The sequence below is a fragment of the Nycticebus coucang genome, chromosome 18 (genome assembly GCF_027406575.1).
Source record: "Nycticebus coucang isolate mNycCou1 chromosome 18, mNycCou1.pri, whole genome shotgun sequence".
Classification (NCBI taxonomy): Eukaryota; Metazoa; Chordata; class Mammalia; order Primates; family Lorisidae; genus Nycticebus; species Nycticebus coucang.
The window spans coordinates 28,891,713-28,906,955 of NC_069797.1; the positions used below are offsets into that span (position 1 = coordinate 28,891,713).

Below are 15,243 nucleotides of genomic sequence, written 5' to 3' on the forward strand. Positions count from 1 at the left end.
AACAAGAATATACTTAATGCCACTAAATTGTATACTTAAAAATGGTCATAATGGTAAATCTTATGTATATTTTACCACACACACACACAAGTTAAAATCACTCACAGGCAATTCCTAAGACTTTGAATGTAATGGAATTGACCTGAGGCCCAGCATCTTCATCATGAATTAAGAGTTGGGGGAAAATAGAAAAAATTCAAGTTAAATATTATTTAAGACTCTGTATTTATAGCTACTGATTTGGTGAGCAAGTAGAGAAGACAGGTGAAGTGGGAAAAGACTAGGGAAGGTCTAAAAACACAATCCTTTCCTCCCCTTTCACTCTTGAAATACTATTTGATTAAGTTTCTTTCTCTCTCTCGCTGTCTTTTTTTTTTTATAGATAGGACCTTACTCTGTTGCCTGGACTAGAGTGCCACGGTGTCATCATAGCTCACTGGAGCCTTAAATCTTGGGCTCAAGTGAACCTCCTGGCTCAGCCTCCCAAGTAGCTGAGACTATAGGTGTGCACTATCATATCCAGCTAATTTTTCTATTTTTTTTTTTTTTTTGTAGAGATAGGGTCTTGCTATGTTGCTTAGGCTGGTTTCAAATTCTTGGCCTCAAGTAATCATCCTGGCCTAACTCCCAACGTGCTAGGATTACAGTCACAAGCTACCTCACCCAGCTGAGAATGTATTTTGTATAAATATACATAAAATAAACTTATCAGCTAAATATCTTTGCAAGTCACATGGAACATGAAAAGAGATTTGTTATACAGAACTCTTTTTTTGTAAAGGTTATTTGACAAAAAAGAAAAAAGAAAAAGAAAGAAAAAGAAAAAAGATGTCCCTTCAACTTTCAGATATGTAAATAAAACAGTATTAAACTCAAAAGAAAATTATACCAGTTGCCATTACTCTTCTAAGATCTCAAGGCCCCTTAGGGAAGTTTCTCTATGTCCCAATTTCATCATCAGCAAAGACAGTTAACTATAATAAGCTCATAAAATATCCCAAAAGGCTGACTTGAGCCTTAACATCTGATATGAAAATTGAGGACCAGGCAAAACAGACACAAGACACTACCACACTTAAAATCAATTCCATTTATGTCTGTGAAATGACTTGTTGGGACTATTTTCAGAGATCTCATGGACAATTCAAAAAGGAGGTGAGGGCAGAAACAAACAGAACTGAAGATTGGAAAAGACAAGAAAACTAGGCCATAACAAATGGCACATCCTTTTCTTTGTAGTCTTTCCAAGTATTCTAACCAATTTGGAGGATACAGAAAAATAACCCACCTATAGACAAATGCTAATTTACATGGCCCAGAAAATAAAACTTTTATTGGTCTTCATTATATGTTTTACCTGAGTGATTGTCTTCTTCAGTTCAGCATAATTAGTAATCTATTCTCTGCATTAAAAAATCTAATATATGAAGAAAATATATATTTATAAAAATGAAATGGATAAAGTTATCTTATAAAAGAAAGTCCCTGCATTAACAATTTTATCTGGAGAGCAGACAGAAAGAAGGAAGGAAGGGTGGGGAAAGGAAGAGCAGAGGGAAGGAGGGAGGGGTGGGGCCTTGGTGTGTGTCACACCTTTGGGGGGCAAGACACGATTGTAAGAGGGACTTTACCTAACAAATGCAATCAGTGTAACCTGGTTTCTTGTACCCTCAAAGAATCCCCAACAATTAAAAAAAAATAATTTTATCTGATAGCCTGAAGGAGCAAGCACCATGTATTTTTAAGTGCTTCAATGTGCACTTACACCGGGATTTGACACGACTTTTCTGGGGGGTGTTTATTATGTTAAAAAGGCGCAACTGTACTTTTGATTATTTTAGAAGATATCAATACTTTCCAGACTGCAAGTAAGTGCAGGCACACCGGTGTGCTAGTAGGAATGGCTCATACTTGTAAAGTACTTTGGTTTTAAAGCATTTATTTTTTTTTTTTGTTGAGACAGGGTCCCACCCTACACCCCTGAGCAGAGGGCAGTGGGCGTGGTAGCTCACCGCAACCTCAGCCTCCGGAAGCCGCTGGGATTACAGGCGCTCGCTGCGGCACCCGGCTGGGTTTTTCCATTTTTTTCATGAGTCAGGGTCTCACTGTCGCTCAGGCGAGTCACGAACTCCTGAGCTCAAGTGATTCTCCCTCCTCAGCCTCCCACAGTGCTGGGATTACAGGCGTGAGCCACCGCACCCGGCTTAAAGCATTTTTATATACACTATTTCATTACCTCATTATTAACTGCATCAAAAATGGACAAAATTAGATAAAATCAGATAAGCTCTTATATAATCAGACTGAGAAATTGTATACAACACCGAAAAGAAACAAACCAAAAAATATTAAACAGCAAAAAAAAAGGTCAAAGGGACGGCATGAGAACTATTATTAGTTATAATAAAGTTTGTGGCTGACCTTCTCTTTTAATTCCCCGAGATAAGCAGTGTTTTGTCCAAGGATAGCTTCAGCAGACTCCTGGAAACAAGTCACCCATTGGTTGTCTTGAAAATCTGCAATATTTACCTAAAAAAAAAAACAACAACCCCAATTCTAGATTATTTCAGCAAAGAAACAATAAAAGAAAGACAGCGTAAGGAGACTAGGAGGTTACCTTTTTCACCTATTAAGGAATTTCCAGAGAAGAAAACATTATCATTATCTATGCTATGTATTCTTTCTAAAAAATATAAATGGTATCATAGAAAGAAGTTTTAAAATGTTAAACAGGGGAGGTGCCTATGGCTCAATGTGTAGGGCGCCAGCCCCATATACCCGGGGTGGCAGGTTTGAACCCGGCCCCGGCCAAAACTGCAAAAAAATAAAAAAGTAAATAAATAAAATGTTAAACAGGAATACAATATGCTGTGGACATGATTCCAGATCTCAGTGGAGACATAGCCCTGTTAACCTCTCGCTCAGATGCAGAATCCAGGCATACAAGACTTAGTTCCCCTCCAGGTGCATTGAGCTTTGTACTAAAGGTTTTGAGGAAGCCTCTAATAGGGCAAGTTCTCTGCATTTTAAATTGTATATTCGTCAATCACTAGGAGGAGGTCCCTGAGATGGCTCTAAGTCACTGCTGACCAAATCAGACAATTTAAGAGCACACTAGGGCCAGTCACCAGTCTTACCTAGTAACAGAAACAAGTGGCTTCAGTTGGACTATGGTATGAAATTAAACACAGAAGAGAGCTGAGGAAGAAAGTAGATCTCGAAGAATCCAATGGCTTAGAAATGAGGGTTAAATTTTTTTTAAGGTATCATTTGGATATTTTACATATTCCTTTAATGTGTACACGAGGCAGAATAAGGTGACATGTACTCATGTACTTATATGTACTCATAAATACATGGAAATGGTATCACATACTGGGCTCATCCCTATGGTTTACACCATGCTAGCCTTCTTTTTTTTTTTTTTTTTGAGACAGACTCTCACTATGTCACCCTGGGTAGAGTGCTGTGATGTCACACCTCACAGCAACCTCAAACTCTTGGGCTCAAGTGATTCTTTTGCCTCAGCCTTCCAAATAGCTGGGACTACAGGCACCCGCCACAATGCCCAGCTATTTTTTTGTTGCAGTTGTCATTGTTGGTTAGCTGGCCCGGGCCGGGTTCAAACCTACCAACTTTGGTGTATGTGGCTGGTACTGTAACCAATGTGCTACAGGCACGAAGCCACCACCACGCTATCCTTCTAAGAGGAAAAGAGCATCTCTCTGGCTCAGTGACTGTAGCTCAAGCAGCTAAGGCGCCAGCCACATACACCCGAGCTGGTGAATTCGAATCCAGCACAGGCCTGCCAAACAACAATAACAACTACAGCCAAAAATAGGTGGGTGTTATGGCAGGTGCCGGTAGTCCCAGCTACTTTGGAGGCTGAGGCAAGAGAATCACTTAAGCCCAGGAGGTGGAGGTTGCTGTGAGCTGTGATGCTACAGCACTCTACCCAGGGTGACAGCTTGAGGCTCTGTCTCAAAAAAAAAAAAAAGAAGAAAAGAATGTCTCACCATACAGGGTAAAAATCTCAAAGGTGCAGACACCCGATAAATGTCACATCAGGACGGGTAGGAGCTCCCATTATTTAAGAATTTAACAGAAAGGCTGATGAAACAGAGTATCTAAAACAATTTTCCTTATCTTAGTTCAACGAAATAAGAAGCTTAAATGTGGAACTTTCCTGCTGAACTAGCATTTTAAAGGGCAATTAAAATGTAGAATGGATAGTTGGAATCTTTTACTTGTTTGAATCTCAAAAGACTTCTTCAAATTTTTCTTCTATAATTTACTAAAAAAAAAAAGTAGAAAAAACAGAAAAACATAAAGAAGAAAATTAAAATCTACCAGAAATAACCAATTATCAGTCTGGTATTCATCTTCCCAGTCTGTTTTCTGTCTGTATACACCAAGAACATATAAAACATACCAATTAAAATTTGCTATTTTCAACTAATACAGCCTTATATTATTTATTAAATGTTGTTTAAGAGTCTTAATTAGCAATGGTTTTCAAACATTTTCACTGTGGAAACTGTCAAATAAATAGCAAATTCTAACACCTTCACAGTCTTCCAAGGATATTCAATAAAGCAATTAGCCAGTGGAATATGAAGGGCATTTAAATTGTATCCAGTTTTTCAAAATAAACAACAGTGTAACAGACAGCTTTATACGGATGTTAAGAACTCTGATTCTTTCCTTAGGAAAAATTCCCTCCAGGGTGTTTACTGTGATAGAAAATAAACATTTTTAAGGCTTCTGACATCTTACTTCCAAATCATCTTCCAGAAAAATGTTAAGAGTGCCCGTTTTCTTGAACCTTTACATTCAGTATTATCATTTTTAAAAAAATCTTATACTGTTCATTTTAAAGGTTTTTTTTTTTTTTTTTTTGAGACAGAGTCTCCTTATGTTGCCCTTGGTAGAGTGCTGTAGCGTCACAGCTCACAGCAACCTCAGACTCTTGGGCTTAAGTGATGCTCTTGCCTCAGCCTCCCAGGTAGCTGGGACTACAGGTGCCCGGCACAATGCCTGGCCATTTTTGTTGTTGTTGTTGTTATAGTAGTCATTATTGTTTAGGAGGCCCGGGCCAGGTTTGAACCTGCCAGCCCTGGTGTATGTGGCTGGTGTCCTAGCTGCTGAGCTACAGGCGCCGAGCCATTTTAAAGGTTTTGTTTTTTTTTTCAGGGGTAGGGGAGGTGGGACAGGGTCTTGCTCTGCTGCCCAGAGTAGAGTGCAGGGGTGCCATCACAGCTCACTGCAATCTCAAACTCCTGAGGTTTAAGCAATCCTCCTGCTCCAGTCTCCTAAGCTGGGACTATAAGCACGGGACACTATGCCTGGCTAATTTTTAAATTTTCTATAGAGATGGGGGGAGGGGGAGGGGATCTCACTATTTTACTTGGACTGGCCTCAAAATCCTGGCCTTATGCAATTCTCCCACCTCAGCCTCGCAAAGTGGTAGGATTATAGGCACGAGCCACCGTGCCCAGCCCATTTTAAAGGTTTCAAATACAGACAGAAACAATTCTTACAATGTACAAAAGCAACAATCCCACATCAGCATGTGGTCACATTCCTCTGAAGTCCGTTCTACTAAGGCTAGAGGGATAGATTATCCACAAGAAAAATAACTAAATATAGGCATGAGCAGTGTAAGTACAATTACTGCTCTCCAGAAGAGACATTTCAAATTCATTTATCCTCATAACATTTAGCAGACGAGTGCCACCAATGCTGTCATTGCACAACATGCACAGAAGGCTAAAATCAGCCCGGGTATCTCAACCCAACATTCTTGCATGAAGAAAAGCTTATTTAAGTAGGCAAAGCTAGACGGCTTGAGTGAAAAGCCCAACTTCCTTATTTATAGAAAATTAACAAGCTCTTCAGTGCTTAGTCCTCTGTAAGCTTCCCACCGTGACCACCCTTGTTTCTGCTGTTGTGTCCACCCATGAAAGAGACTTAATAAAAACCACAGAGGTTCTCATCTACCCATTCTACTTACTGACAGGATCATGCGGTACTTGAAATTGGGAAATTCACTGTCACACTTCTCACAGCGGTATAATCCATTCTGTTGGTCGATCACTTTCTTATTGCAGTCCTGAGTTGGGCAGGCCTGGTACATAGAGTTCTCTTTGCGAAGATACACCACTGTCGCCACAGAGCTAAAATAGTCGGCCTTTAGGAGAGAAGAATGACATGTGACACAGAGCACCAACCTGCACTCACGACTGGACTCAGAGGCCCTTCAAAGCTCCCTTCCACACGTAAGTGGTAAGGTAAGTATTTATAAATTCTAAATTCTCAAGATCACAAAGTAATTACAGGGAATAATTCATTCTATAGTTTTTTGTTGTTGTTTTGAGACAGAATCTCACAATGGCGCCCTGTAGAGTGCTAAAGCGTCACAGCTCACAGAAACCTCAAACTCTTAGGCCATTCTCTTGCCTCAGCCTCCCAAGTAGCTGGGACAACAGGCGCCCGCCACCACGTCCGGCTATTTTTTTTTTTTTTCAGTTGTAGTTATTGTTCTTTAGTAGGCCCAGGCCAGGTTCAAACCCGCCAGCCTTGGTGCATGTGGCTGGCGCCCTACTCCCTGAGCTACGGGCGCAGAGCCCTCATTCTCATAGTTTTAAAGACTGGCTGGCTTGGCGTCTGTAGCACAGTGGTTACGGCGTCAGCCACATACATAGAGGATTGCGGGTTCAAATCCAGCCCAGCCCAGCCAAGCAATACTGACAACTGCAACAGAAAAATACAAACAAACAAAAATGTAGCTGGTCATTGTGGTGGGCGCCTATTGTCCCAGCTACTTGGGAGACTGAGGCAAGAGAATCGCTTAAGCCCAAGAGTTGGAGGTTGCTGTGAGCTGTGATACCATTGCACTCTACTGAGGGTGACACAGTAAGATTCTGTCTCAAAAAAAAAAAAAAAAATCACATGTGCTGAGTGCAAAGCCTATGAAGGTAATAATAAGCCAAGCATGAAAGTATATAATTCCTTAAAAATAAAAGAGTATTAATTCTAAATCCAACTGAGTTAATTAGTACTGAAATTGTTTTGCTCTTTACTTGAAGACCAACAGAGACTTGTCCCTCCCGATCCTCTCATCCTCCAAAGAAAACAGATCTAAGAAATAATAATGCTGACCACAAAAATCTAGTGTAGCTACGATCACAACAATTCCTCCCACATTAAAAACAATGGCAGTCGGCTGGGCATGGTGGCTCACCCCTGTAATCCTAGCTCTCTGGGGGGCCGAGGCAGGTGGATAGCTTGAGCTCACGGGGTTCAAGACCTCTTGGGTGGCACCTGTGGCTCAAAGGAGTAGGGCGCCGGCCCCACATGCTAGAGGTGATGGGTTCAAACCCAGCCCCGGTCAAAAACTGCAAAAAAAAAAAAACAAAAAAAAGCGAGACCCCATCTATACTAAAAATAAAAAAACTGAGGCAAGAGGATCACTTGAGCCCAAGAGTTGGAGGTTGCTGTGAGCTATGATGCCATGGCATTCTACCCAGGGCAACACTTGAGACTCTGTCTCAAAAACAAACAGTGATTTCTAAGGCCTAGGCTCACCCATGTCTTTGTTTAGGGCAGGAATCAGCAAGCTTTTTCTATGAAAAGCCAAACAGTAAATATTTTAGGCCTTATGAGCCATTCTGTCACACAGTCTCTGTTGCAGCTATAAGCAGCAGACCTCATTTTTATTGCACTCTGCTTTACTGTACTTTGCAGATATTGTGTTTTTACAAATTGAAGGTCTGCGGCAACCCTGTGTCAAGTAAGTCATCACTGCCATTTTTCCAATAGCGTGTGCTTCCTTTTCGTTTGTGTTATATTTTGGTAATTCTCACAGTATTTCACCCTTTATTATTATTATATCTATTATAGTGATCTATGATCAGAGAGATACTTGATGTTACAGTGTAGTTGTTTTGGGGTACCCCGAACCGTGACCATGCAAGACAGGGAACTTAATCATAAATACTGTGTTTGTTCTGACTGCTCCACCAACTGGTTTTTCCCTCCTTCTCTCTCCCTCTTCTCAGGCCTCTCTATTCCCTGAAATGCAACAATATTGAAATTAGGCCAGTTAAGAACCCTATGATGGTCTTTAAGTGTTGACGTGAAAGGAAGTGTTACATTCTCTCACTTTAACCCAAAAGCTGGAAATGATTAAGCTTAGTAAGGAAGGGATGTTGAAAGCTCAGATAGAGTGAATGCTATGCCTCTTATACCAAACAGTTAGCCAACTTGTGGAAAGTTCTTGAAGGAAATTAAAAGTGCTACTCCAATGAACACATGAATGATAAGAAAGCAAAACAGCCTAAGACCTGATATGGAACGTCTGAGTGGTCTGGAGAGAAGATCAAACCAGCCACAACACTCTCTCAAGCCAAAGCCTGATCCAGAGCAAGGCCCTAACTCTCTTCAATTCTGTGAAGGCTGAGCGAGGCAATGAAGCTACAAAAGCAAAGTCTAAATCTAGCAGAGGTTGATCCACGAGGTTTAAGGAAAGGCACCATCTCCATAACATGAAAGTGCAAGGTGAAGTAGTAAGTGCTGAGGGAGGAGCAACAGCAAGTTATCCAAAGATTTAACCGATGAAGGTGGTGGCACTAAACAAACCGATTTTCAGTGTAGATGCAATAGCCTTCTATTGGAAGAGAACGTATTAATAAATACGTTTCATAAGGCTTCTATCTAGGGAGGAGAAATCAATGCCTGCTTTAAAACTTCAAAGGACAAACCGACTCTCCTGTTGGCACTAATGCAGCTGGAGACTTTAAGTTGAAGATAATGACCATGTTTCCCATGGCCCTTAAGAATTATGCTAAAGCTACTTTGCCTGTGCTCTATAAATGGAATAACAAAGCCTGGCTGACAGTTTATCTGTTTACAGCATGGTTTACCAAATATTTTAAGCCCACTCTTGAGATCTAATCCTCAGAAAAAGATTCCTTTCAAATTATTACTGATCATTGACAATGCGCCTGGTCACCCAAGAGCTCCAATGGAGATGTGTAATACAAGGAGGTGCAGTGTCTTCCTATCTGCTAACACAACATCCGTTCTGTAGCCCATAGATCAAAGAGTAATTCTGACTTTCAAGTCTTATTATTTAATAAATACATTTCATAAAGCTTCAGGTACCATAGATAGTGATTCCTCTGATGAACTGGGCAAAGTAAATTGAAAACCTGGAAAAAATTCACCATTCTAGATGCCATTAAGAACATTTGTGATTCACTGGAGGAAGTAAAAATAGCAACATTAACAGGAGTTTGGAAGAAGTTTATTCCAACCCTCATGGGCGACTTCGAGGGGTTCAAGACTTCAGTGGAGGAAGTAGCTGCAGATGTGTAGAAGGAACAAGAGAACTAGAATCAGAAGTGGAGCCTGAACACACCACTGAGCTGCGGCAATCTCATGATAACACCTCAACAGATGAAGAGCTGCTCCCTATGGACAGGCAAAGAAATAGCTTTTTTGGTTGTTGTTTTTTTTTGGGGGGGTGGGGGTTGAGACTGTGTCTTACTCTGTTACCTTGGATAGAGTGCTGTGGCATCATCCTAGCTCACAACAACCTCAAACTCTTGGGCTCAAGCAATCCTCTTGCCTTAGTCTCCCAGGCAACTAGGACTACAGATGCCCACCACAACACCCGGCTGGTTTTTCTTTTTTTTTTTTTTTGTGATTTTTGGCCGGGGCTGGGTTTGAACCCGCCACCTCTGGCATATGGGACTGGGGTCCTACTCCTTGAGCCACAGGCGCTGCCCCCCACCCGGCTGGTTTTTCTGTTTTTAGTAGAGATGGGATCTGCTCTTGCTCAGGCTGGTCTTGAACCGAGCTCAAGCAATCCACCCGCCTGGGCATCCCACAGTGCTAGGATTATAGGCGTGAGCCACTGTTCCTGCCCTGGAAGTGGTTTCTTAAGATGGAATCTACTCTTGGTGAAGATGCTATAAACATTGTTGAAATGACAACAAAGGATTTGGCATATCATATAAATTGAGAAAGCAGCAGTAGGGTCTCAGAGGATTGATTCCAATTTTGAAAATTCTGCTGTGGATAAAATGCTACCAAACAGCATCATATGTACAGAAAAATTTTCATGAAAGGAAGAGTCAACTGATGCTGCAATCCTCATTGTTGTCTTATTTTAAGAAACTGCCACAGCCACCCCAACCTTCAGCAACCACCCATTCATACCAAAACAAAATGTTCCTCCAGCAAAAAGATTACAATCTGCTGAGGGCTCAGATGATTTGTTAGTAGTTTCCAGCTATGTATATACAACTAAAAAAATGTATACAGAAAAAAATATAGATATATTTTTTTAAGAGATGGGGTCTTATATATTGCCCAGCCTGGACTCAAACTCCTGGGGTCAAGGTCAAGGGGTCCTCCCACCTCAGCCTCTTGAGTAGCTGGGACCGTAGGCACACACCACAGTGCCTAGCTTTAAAATTTTGGCATTTTGTTTTGTTCTGATTTGTCTGTTTGTTTGCTTTAAGAGACAGTGTCTCACTATGTTGCCCAGGCTAGTCTTGAACTCTTGGGCTCAAATGATCCTCCTACCTCAACCTCCCAAGTAGCTGGACTACAGGTATGCACCACTGACCCAATGACCAAGTGACAACAGTTTAAATTAAGGTGTGCACACTGTTTCAGATATATGCTACTATACACTTAATAGACTACAGTATTGTGCAAACATCATTCTTACAGGCACAGAAACCAAAAACTTCATGTGATTCACTTTGTTGAGATTAGTCACTTTACTGCAGTGACTTGCATATTTCCAAGGTATGCCTGTACTCGATTCGGAAACTATGGGGCGAGAACATCCACCACAGTATGTAAATGGAAGGCATGTGGTTTCATTTACAACTGGCAGCAGGCTGAACGTGGTCCAGGGCCTGGCTTGCCAACCCCAGGTCTAGTTGTCAAATCTAATCACACTGTGAAAACACCTACAAGATCTGTACCTTCAAAGTGGAAAAATCTCTGATAAGTAATCTAGGAAGGACATGTGTTTGAGCTCTTTGTTTTGCTTTTTAACCCCTACGGAGAGGATCCCACATGAATAATTTTGGGGGGTATGTTTAGTACCGCCAGATAGCTGTTCCCTCTGGGCGAAGCCTGACTTTGGAGGTAGGTCAGCAACCTCTGGGCTTCCTGATGTCTCAGAGCAAACATGATCCTAATGTTTAAAGAGCTTAGTCCCCAGGTTAGAAAGACCTAGAGAAAATAAATCTCCTAGGAGAATGCCTAAAGAGTTTTTCTGTATTTGCAAGTTAGGTCCAGATTCAAAGGTACTTGAAAGTTTTGGTATAGACAGCTATTCTCTATGCCTGATTTCTCATTACATACCATCCACCTTCAGATCTAGGAGAGAAAATGAGTGACAAGAGAACCAGAAGAGTTCCTCTGATAGGACAAAACAGATCTGCCCAAGGTTTAATTCTCAAGATGTTATGTAACAGCATTATAAGTTGCTGCTGATGACAGTGATGGATAAGGGTATACAGTGAAATGAGACGGTAAGGAATAAAACCTATATTATACATAATAAAAATAAAAGCAGGGATTGCTATTTGGGGGAGCATAAAGGAGAAATGAATGATTTAAATATTTAACTGCTGACAGAATACAAATTTAAATCAAGACAGGAGGAGTGTCATTAAATATAAACACTGAAAGGAAAGCTGCAATTAAAGTTAAATACCAGAGCCAGTCCTTATCAGAGAATACTGCTGACTTTCAGCCTATGAGAGTTAACGCATGGTATGCCTCAGCCAGTGACAGTACATGTCAACTGCGTAACATCCAACACTGAGTCTGACCAACACTCATTTCGATATGTGAGCTTCCAGGAAAAAGCACAGAAAAGAAACATGTACTTGAAGGCCATTCATGCTATGACACAAAGCTTAGTAACAACCACTCTTCCAGACCCCTCTAGGAATCAACTCTAAGAGTTGTTCACACTACCCTGCCTCAGCACACCTGAGGGCCACAACGCACTCCCATTAGGACACATGGCTACTTCACTCTGGCAGTGATTCAGCTCTCACCTCAAGCTCTGGTCAGAGTCCCAGGTAAGAGTTACAGCTCTGAGTCACCATCTGACAGCTGGTATCAGAGACCAGGCTTCCAAACTCATCCTTTATACCCTTTACATGCTTCTGTGAAGAAAGGAATGTTGGCTACCTTGTCACCTTGACCCAGGTTCTCGGATTTAACCTCATACAAAGTCTTCCAGTTGGTGTTGCTCCCCCCTACTCCTCCACTCTTGAGATCAGAGATGGAAACACCATCTAAGGCTTGTCCTTCTGAGTCGAACCTGAAAAAATGAACAGATAGTGAAGATACTTGATACAGTCCTCGAATATATTACTTGTTTGTATATGCCAGATGCAGGTTAGCCATCCCTACCCAACTTTCAGATAGGTCATGGTCATGTGGGCTGAAGTCTGTAACTTCCTACCTCTATCTTAAAGTCTACTGAAAAACTAAATGACCTTTCTTTTTATCTCAATTGCTTTGATGCCCCCCAGTGGTCAAGATAATCAGTGCCAAAGCACACAGAACCTTTTCTTATTTATTTATTTATTTATTTTTGAGACAGAGTCTTACTTTGTCACCCTCGGTAGAGTGCCCTGGCGTCACAGCTCACAGCAACCTTCAACTCTCGGGCTTAAGTGATTCTCTTGCCTCAGCCTCCCAAATAGCTGGGACTACAGGTGCCTGCCACAACGCCCAGCTAATTTTTTTTTTGGTTGCAGTTGTCACTGCTATTTTAGCTGGCTGGGGCTGGGTTTGAACCTGCCACCCTTGGTATATGGGGCCAGTGCCCTACCCGCTGAGCCACAGGTGCCACCCCCAGAACCTTTTCTAATATCTGCCTTACATAACAATCAACAGTGGGTATGAGGCCCAAGGCCTGAAGACAGAAACTAGGAAAGTGAACAACCAAAAAAGTAGTAAATGTAGACCTCTGGTATAGTCCTTGGGGTAACTAATGCTCATTCTCAGTCAGCAGCCATATTTTTATCATCACTGAAATGTGTCAGGATGGAAAGGGACAGTCAACAGATTATTAAAAATGTTTCTACGGTGAAAGATCTTTTAAGCCTAACACAGAGTCCAAATGATTATATAACCCAAAGTAATCTATCAGAAGGCATTATCCGTTTTCTTATAGATTTACCTCCTTAGTGAGATTCTACTTTTGCCAATATTAAAGTTAAATTAATTTGTATTAAATTATCAATAATATTGATTATACTCCCCCGTCTTTTTTTTTTTTATTTTGAGACAGTCTCACTATGTCACCCTGGGTAGAGTGCCATTGTATCATCATAGCTCACAGCAACCTCAAACTCTTGGGCTCAAGCAATCTTCTTGTCTCAGCTCCTGACTCCTGAGTAGCTGGGACTACAGGCATCTGCCACAATGCCCAGCTAATTTTTCTATTTTTAGTAGAGACCGGGTCTCACTTTTGCTCAGGCTGACCTCCAACTCCTGAGCTCAGGCGATTCACCTGCCTTGGCTTCTGAGAGTGCTAGGATTATAGGCATGAGCCACCTCGCCCGGCCTGATTATACTTCTTGATCACAAAGAACACACTCACAGCAAGGAAGAGTCAGACTGAGATTAAAAACATGCCAAATGTTGTCCAAAGGGTAGATAACTAAAAGCTAACCACATACAGAACAGGCTCCTTAAAAAGAGACCATCTACTACTAGAATGGACACTGTCCAAAGCTGTAGACAGTTGCCTCCGCATTCCATCAGGTTAGCAGCCTAATCCTTCACAGAGGCACAGCAGTGCCATAAATCTGTTTCACTACTACTAGCAACACAAGTTAATGGTTTCAAAAACTCCGAGAAGACATTTGCCACCAAAGATAGCTCATCAGGAGTCAACAGAGCAAGGAGAGAGGTGGCCCCTCTTACAATAGAAATTCTGCATTGTTATAGCCAAGATCTAAAACATCTCTCATCCCTGCCCTGGTGGGGTGTGTGCAATGAACTCTTCTTTGATCAATACCAAGCTACTTTATTCTGGGGACAGTCATGTCTTTTTATGTTGAGATAACATTATTGACAAGTAAAATATGAAGACCTTAACGTGGGTATGCAATTAACCTGGGGCCGAGCTCCAGAACCTGAAAGAAAATCAAGCAGTAAGAACAAACCAAAACTATGGTTATTTCTGGTCACACTTTTTTTTTTTTTTGTAGAGACGGAGTTTCACTTTATTGCCCTCGGTAGAGTGCCGTGGTGTCACACAGCTCACAGCAACCTCCAACTCCTGGGCTTAGGCAATTCTCTTGCCTCAGCCTCCCGAGTAGCTGGGACTACAGGCGCCTGCCACAACGCCCGGCTATTTTGTTGCAGTTTGGCCGGGGCTGGGTTTGAACCCGCCTCCCTCGGTATATGGGACCGGCGCCCTGCTCACTGAGCCACAGGCGCTGCCCCTTTGGTCACACTATTAATGGGCTCTGCCTCACCATGCAATGCCAGCCTCAGAACAGTTATTGATAAATAGACACACACTATTCAAATATTAGCACTACCAGTCCACAACAGACTCAAAACAAAAGAGGAAATGTAGTATGAGTTAATTCTTTAGTCACTTAAACCCTAAGACACGGTTGGAACTGGACCTGCTTCCCCTGTGAGTAAAGCTATGCTAATTATGTAAGCGTGGGCTAGTTAAAGTGTTTTCCCAGATCATATCAGTTCTTGGATACTGTGTTTCAGTCTGAAGTGCCCTTTTAAGGTGAAGTTTTAATGCCCTAAAAAGCTAGATGTAAAAAGCCAGATATAGTGAGGAGATTTAAACAGGCTCTCCTCATCCCTTGAGTGCTTTGGGAATAACAATACGATCCCAACAAAAAGCCCATTGTTCCCACCACATTTTATCAGAGTCCAGCGAATATACGCTAGAAGTCGTGATTGGCAGCAGACTTGACAAAATAAGAAAGCATGCAGCTTCCCCCACATACACTCCACAGAAGCCCACCGTGTATACCTAGGACAGAAAGATGCCTTCAGCTTAGAGGCCGTCAGCACACAGCGGCCAAAGCCTGGGCATATCCTGCTTTGGCAAGACCGAGGTCAGCATGAAGCACGTATGTTCTAATTGCTTCCTCTGACTCTGCGGGTTTGCCGTGGGATTACAGGTTTGTCAAGTTAAGGGCTTTAAAGTCATCCTCT

At 41.8% G+C, this 15,243-nt stretch overlaps 1 protein-coding gene across 2 annotated transcripts in view; it reads right to left on the reverse strand.

Moving 5' to 3' along the window:
* Nucleotides 1-15,243, reverse strand: part of RPA1 (replication protein A1) — a 77,920-nt gene that overhangs the window by 12,003 nt on the left and 50,674 nt on the right. For both annotated transcript variants that reach the window (XM_053568655.1, XM_053568656.1), the window contains 3 exons: nucleotides 12,229-12,361; nucleotides 6,014-6,190; nucleotides 2,422-2,529 (listed from right to left, as the gene is read on the reverse strand). In XM_053568655.1, the coding sequence (XP_053424630.1) occupies nucleotides 2,422-2,529; nucleotides 6,014-6,190; nucleotides 12,229-12,361 (418 nt within the window). The remainder of the gene's footprint in view (nucleotides 1-2,421; nucleotides 2,530-6,013; nucleotides 6,191-12,228; nucleotides 12,362-15,243) is intronic.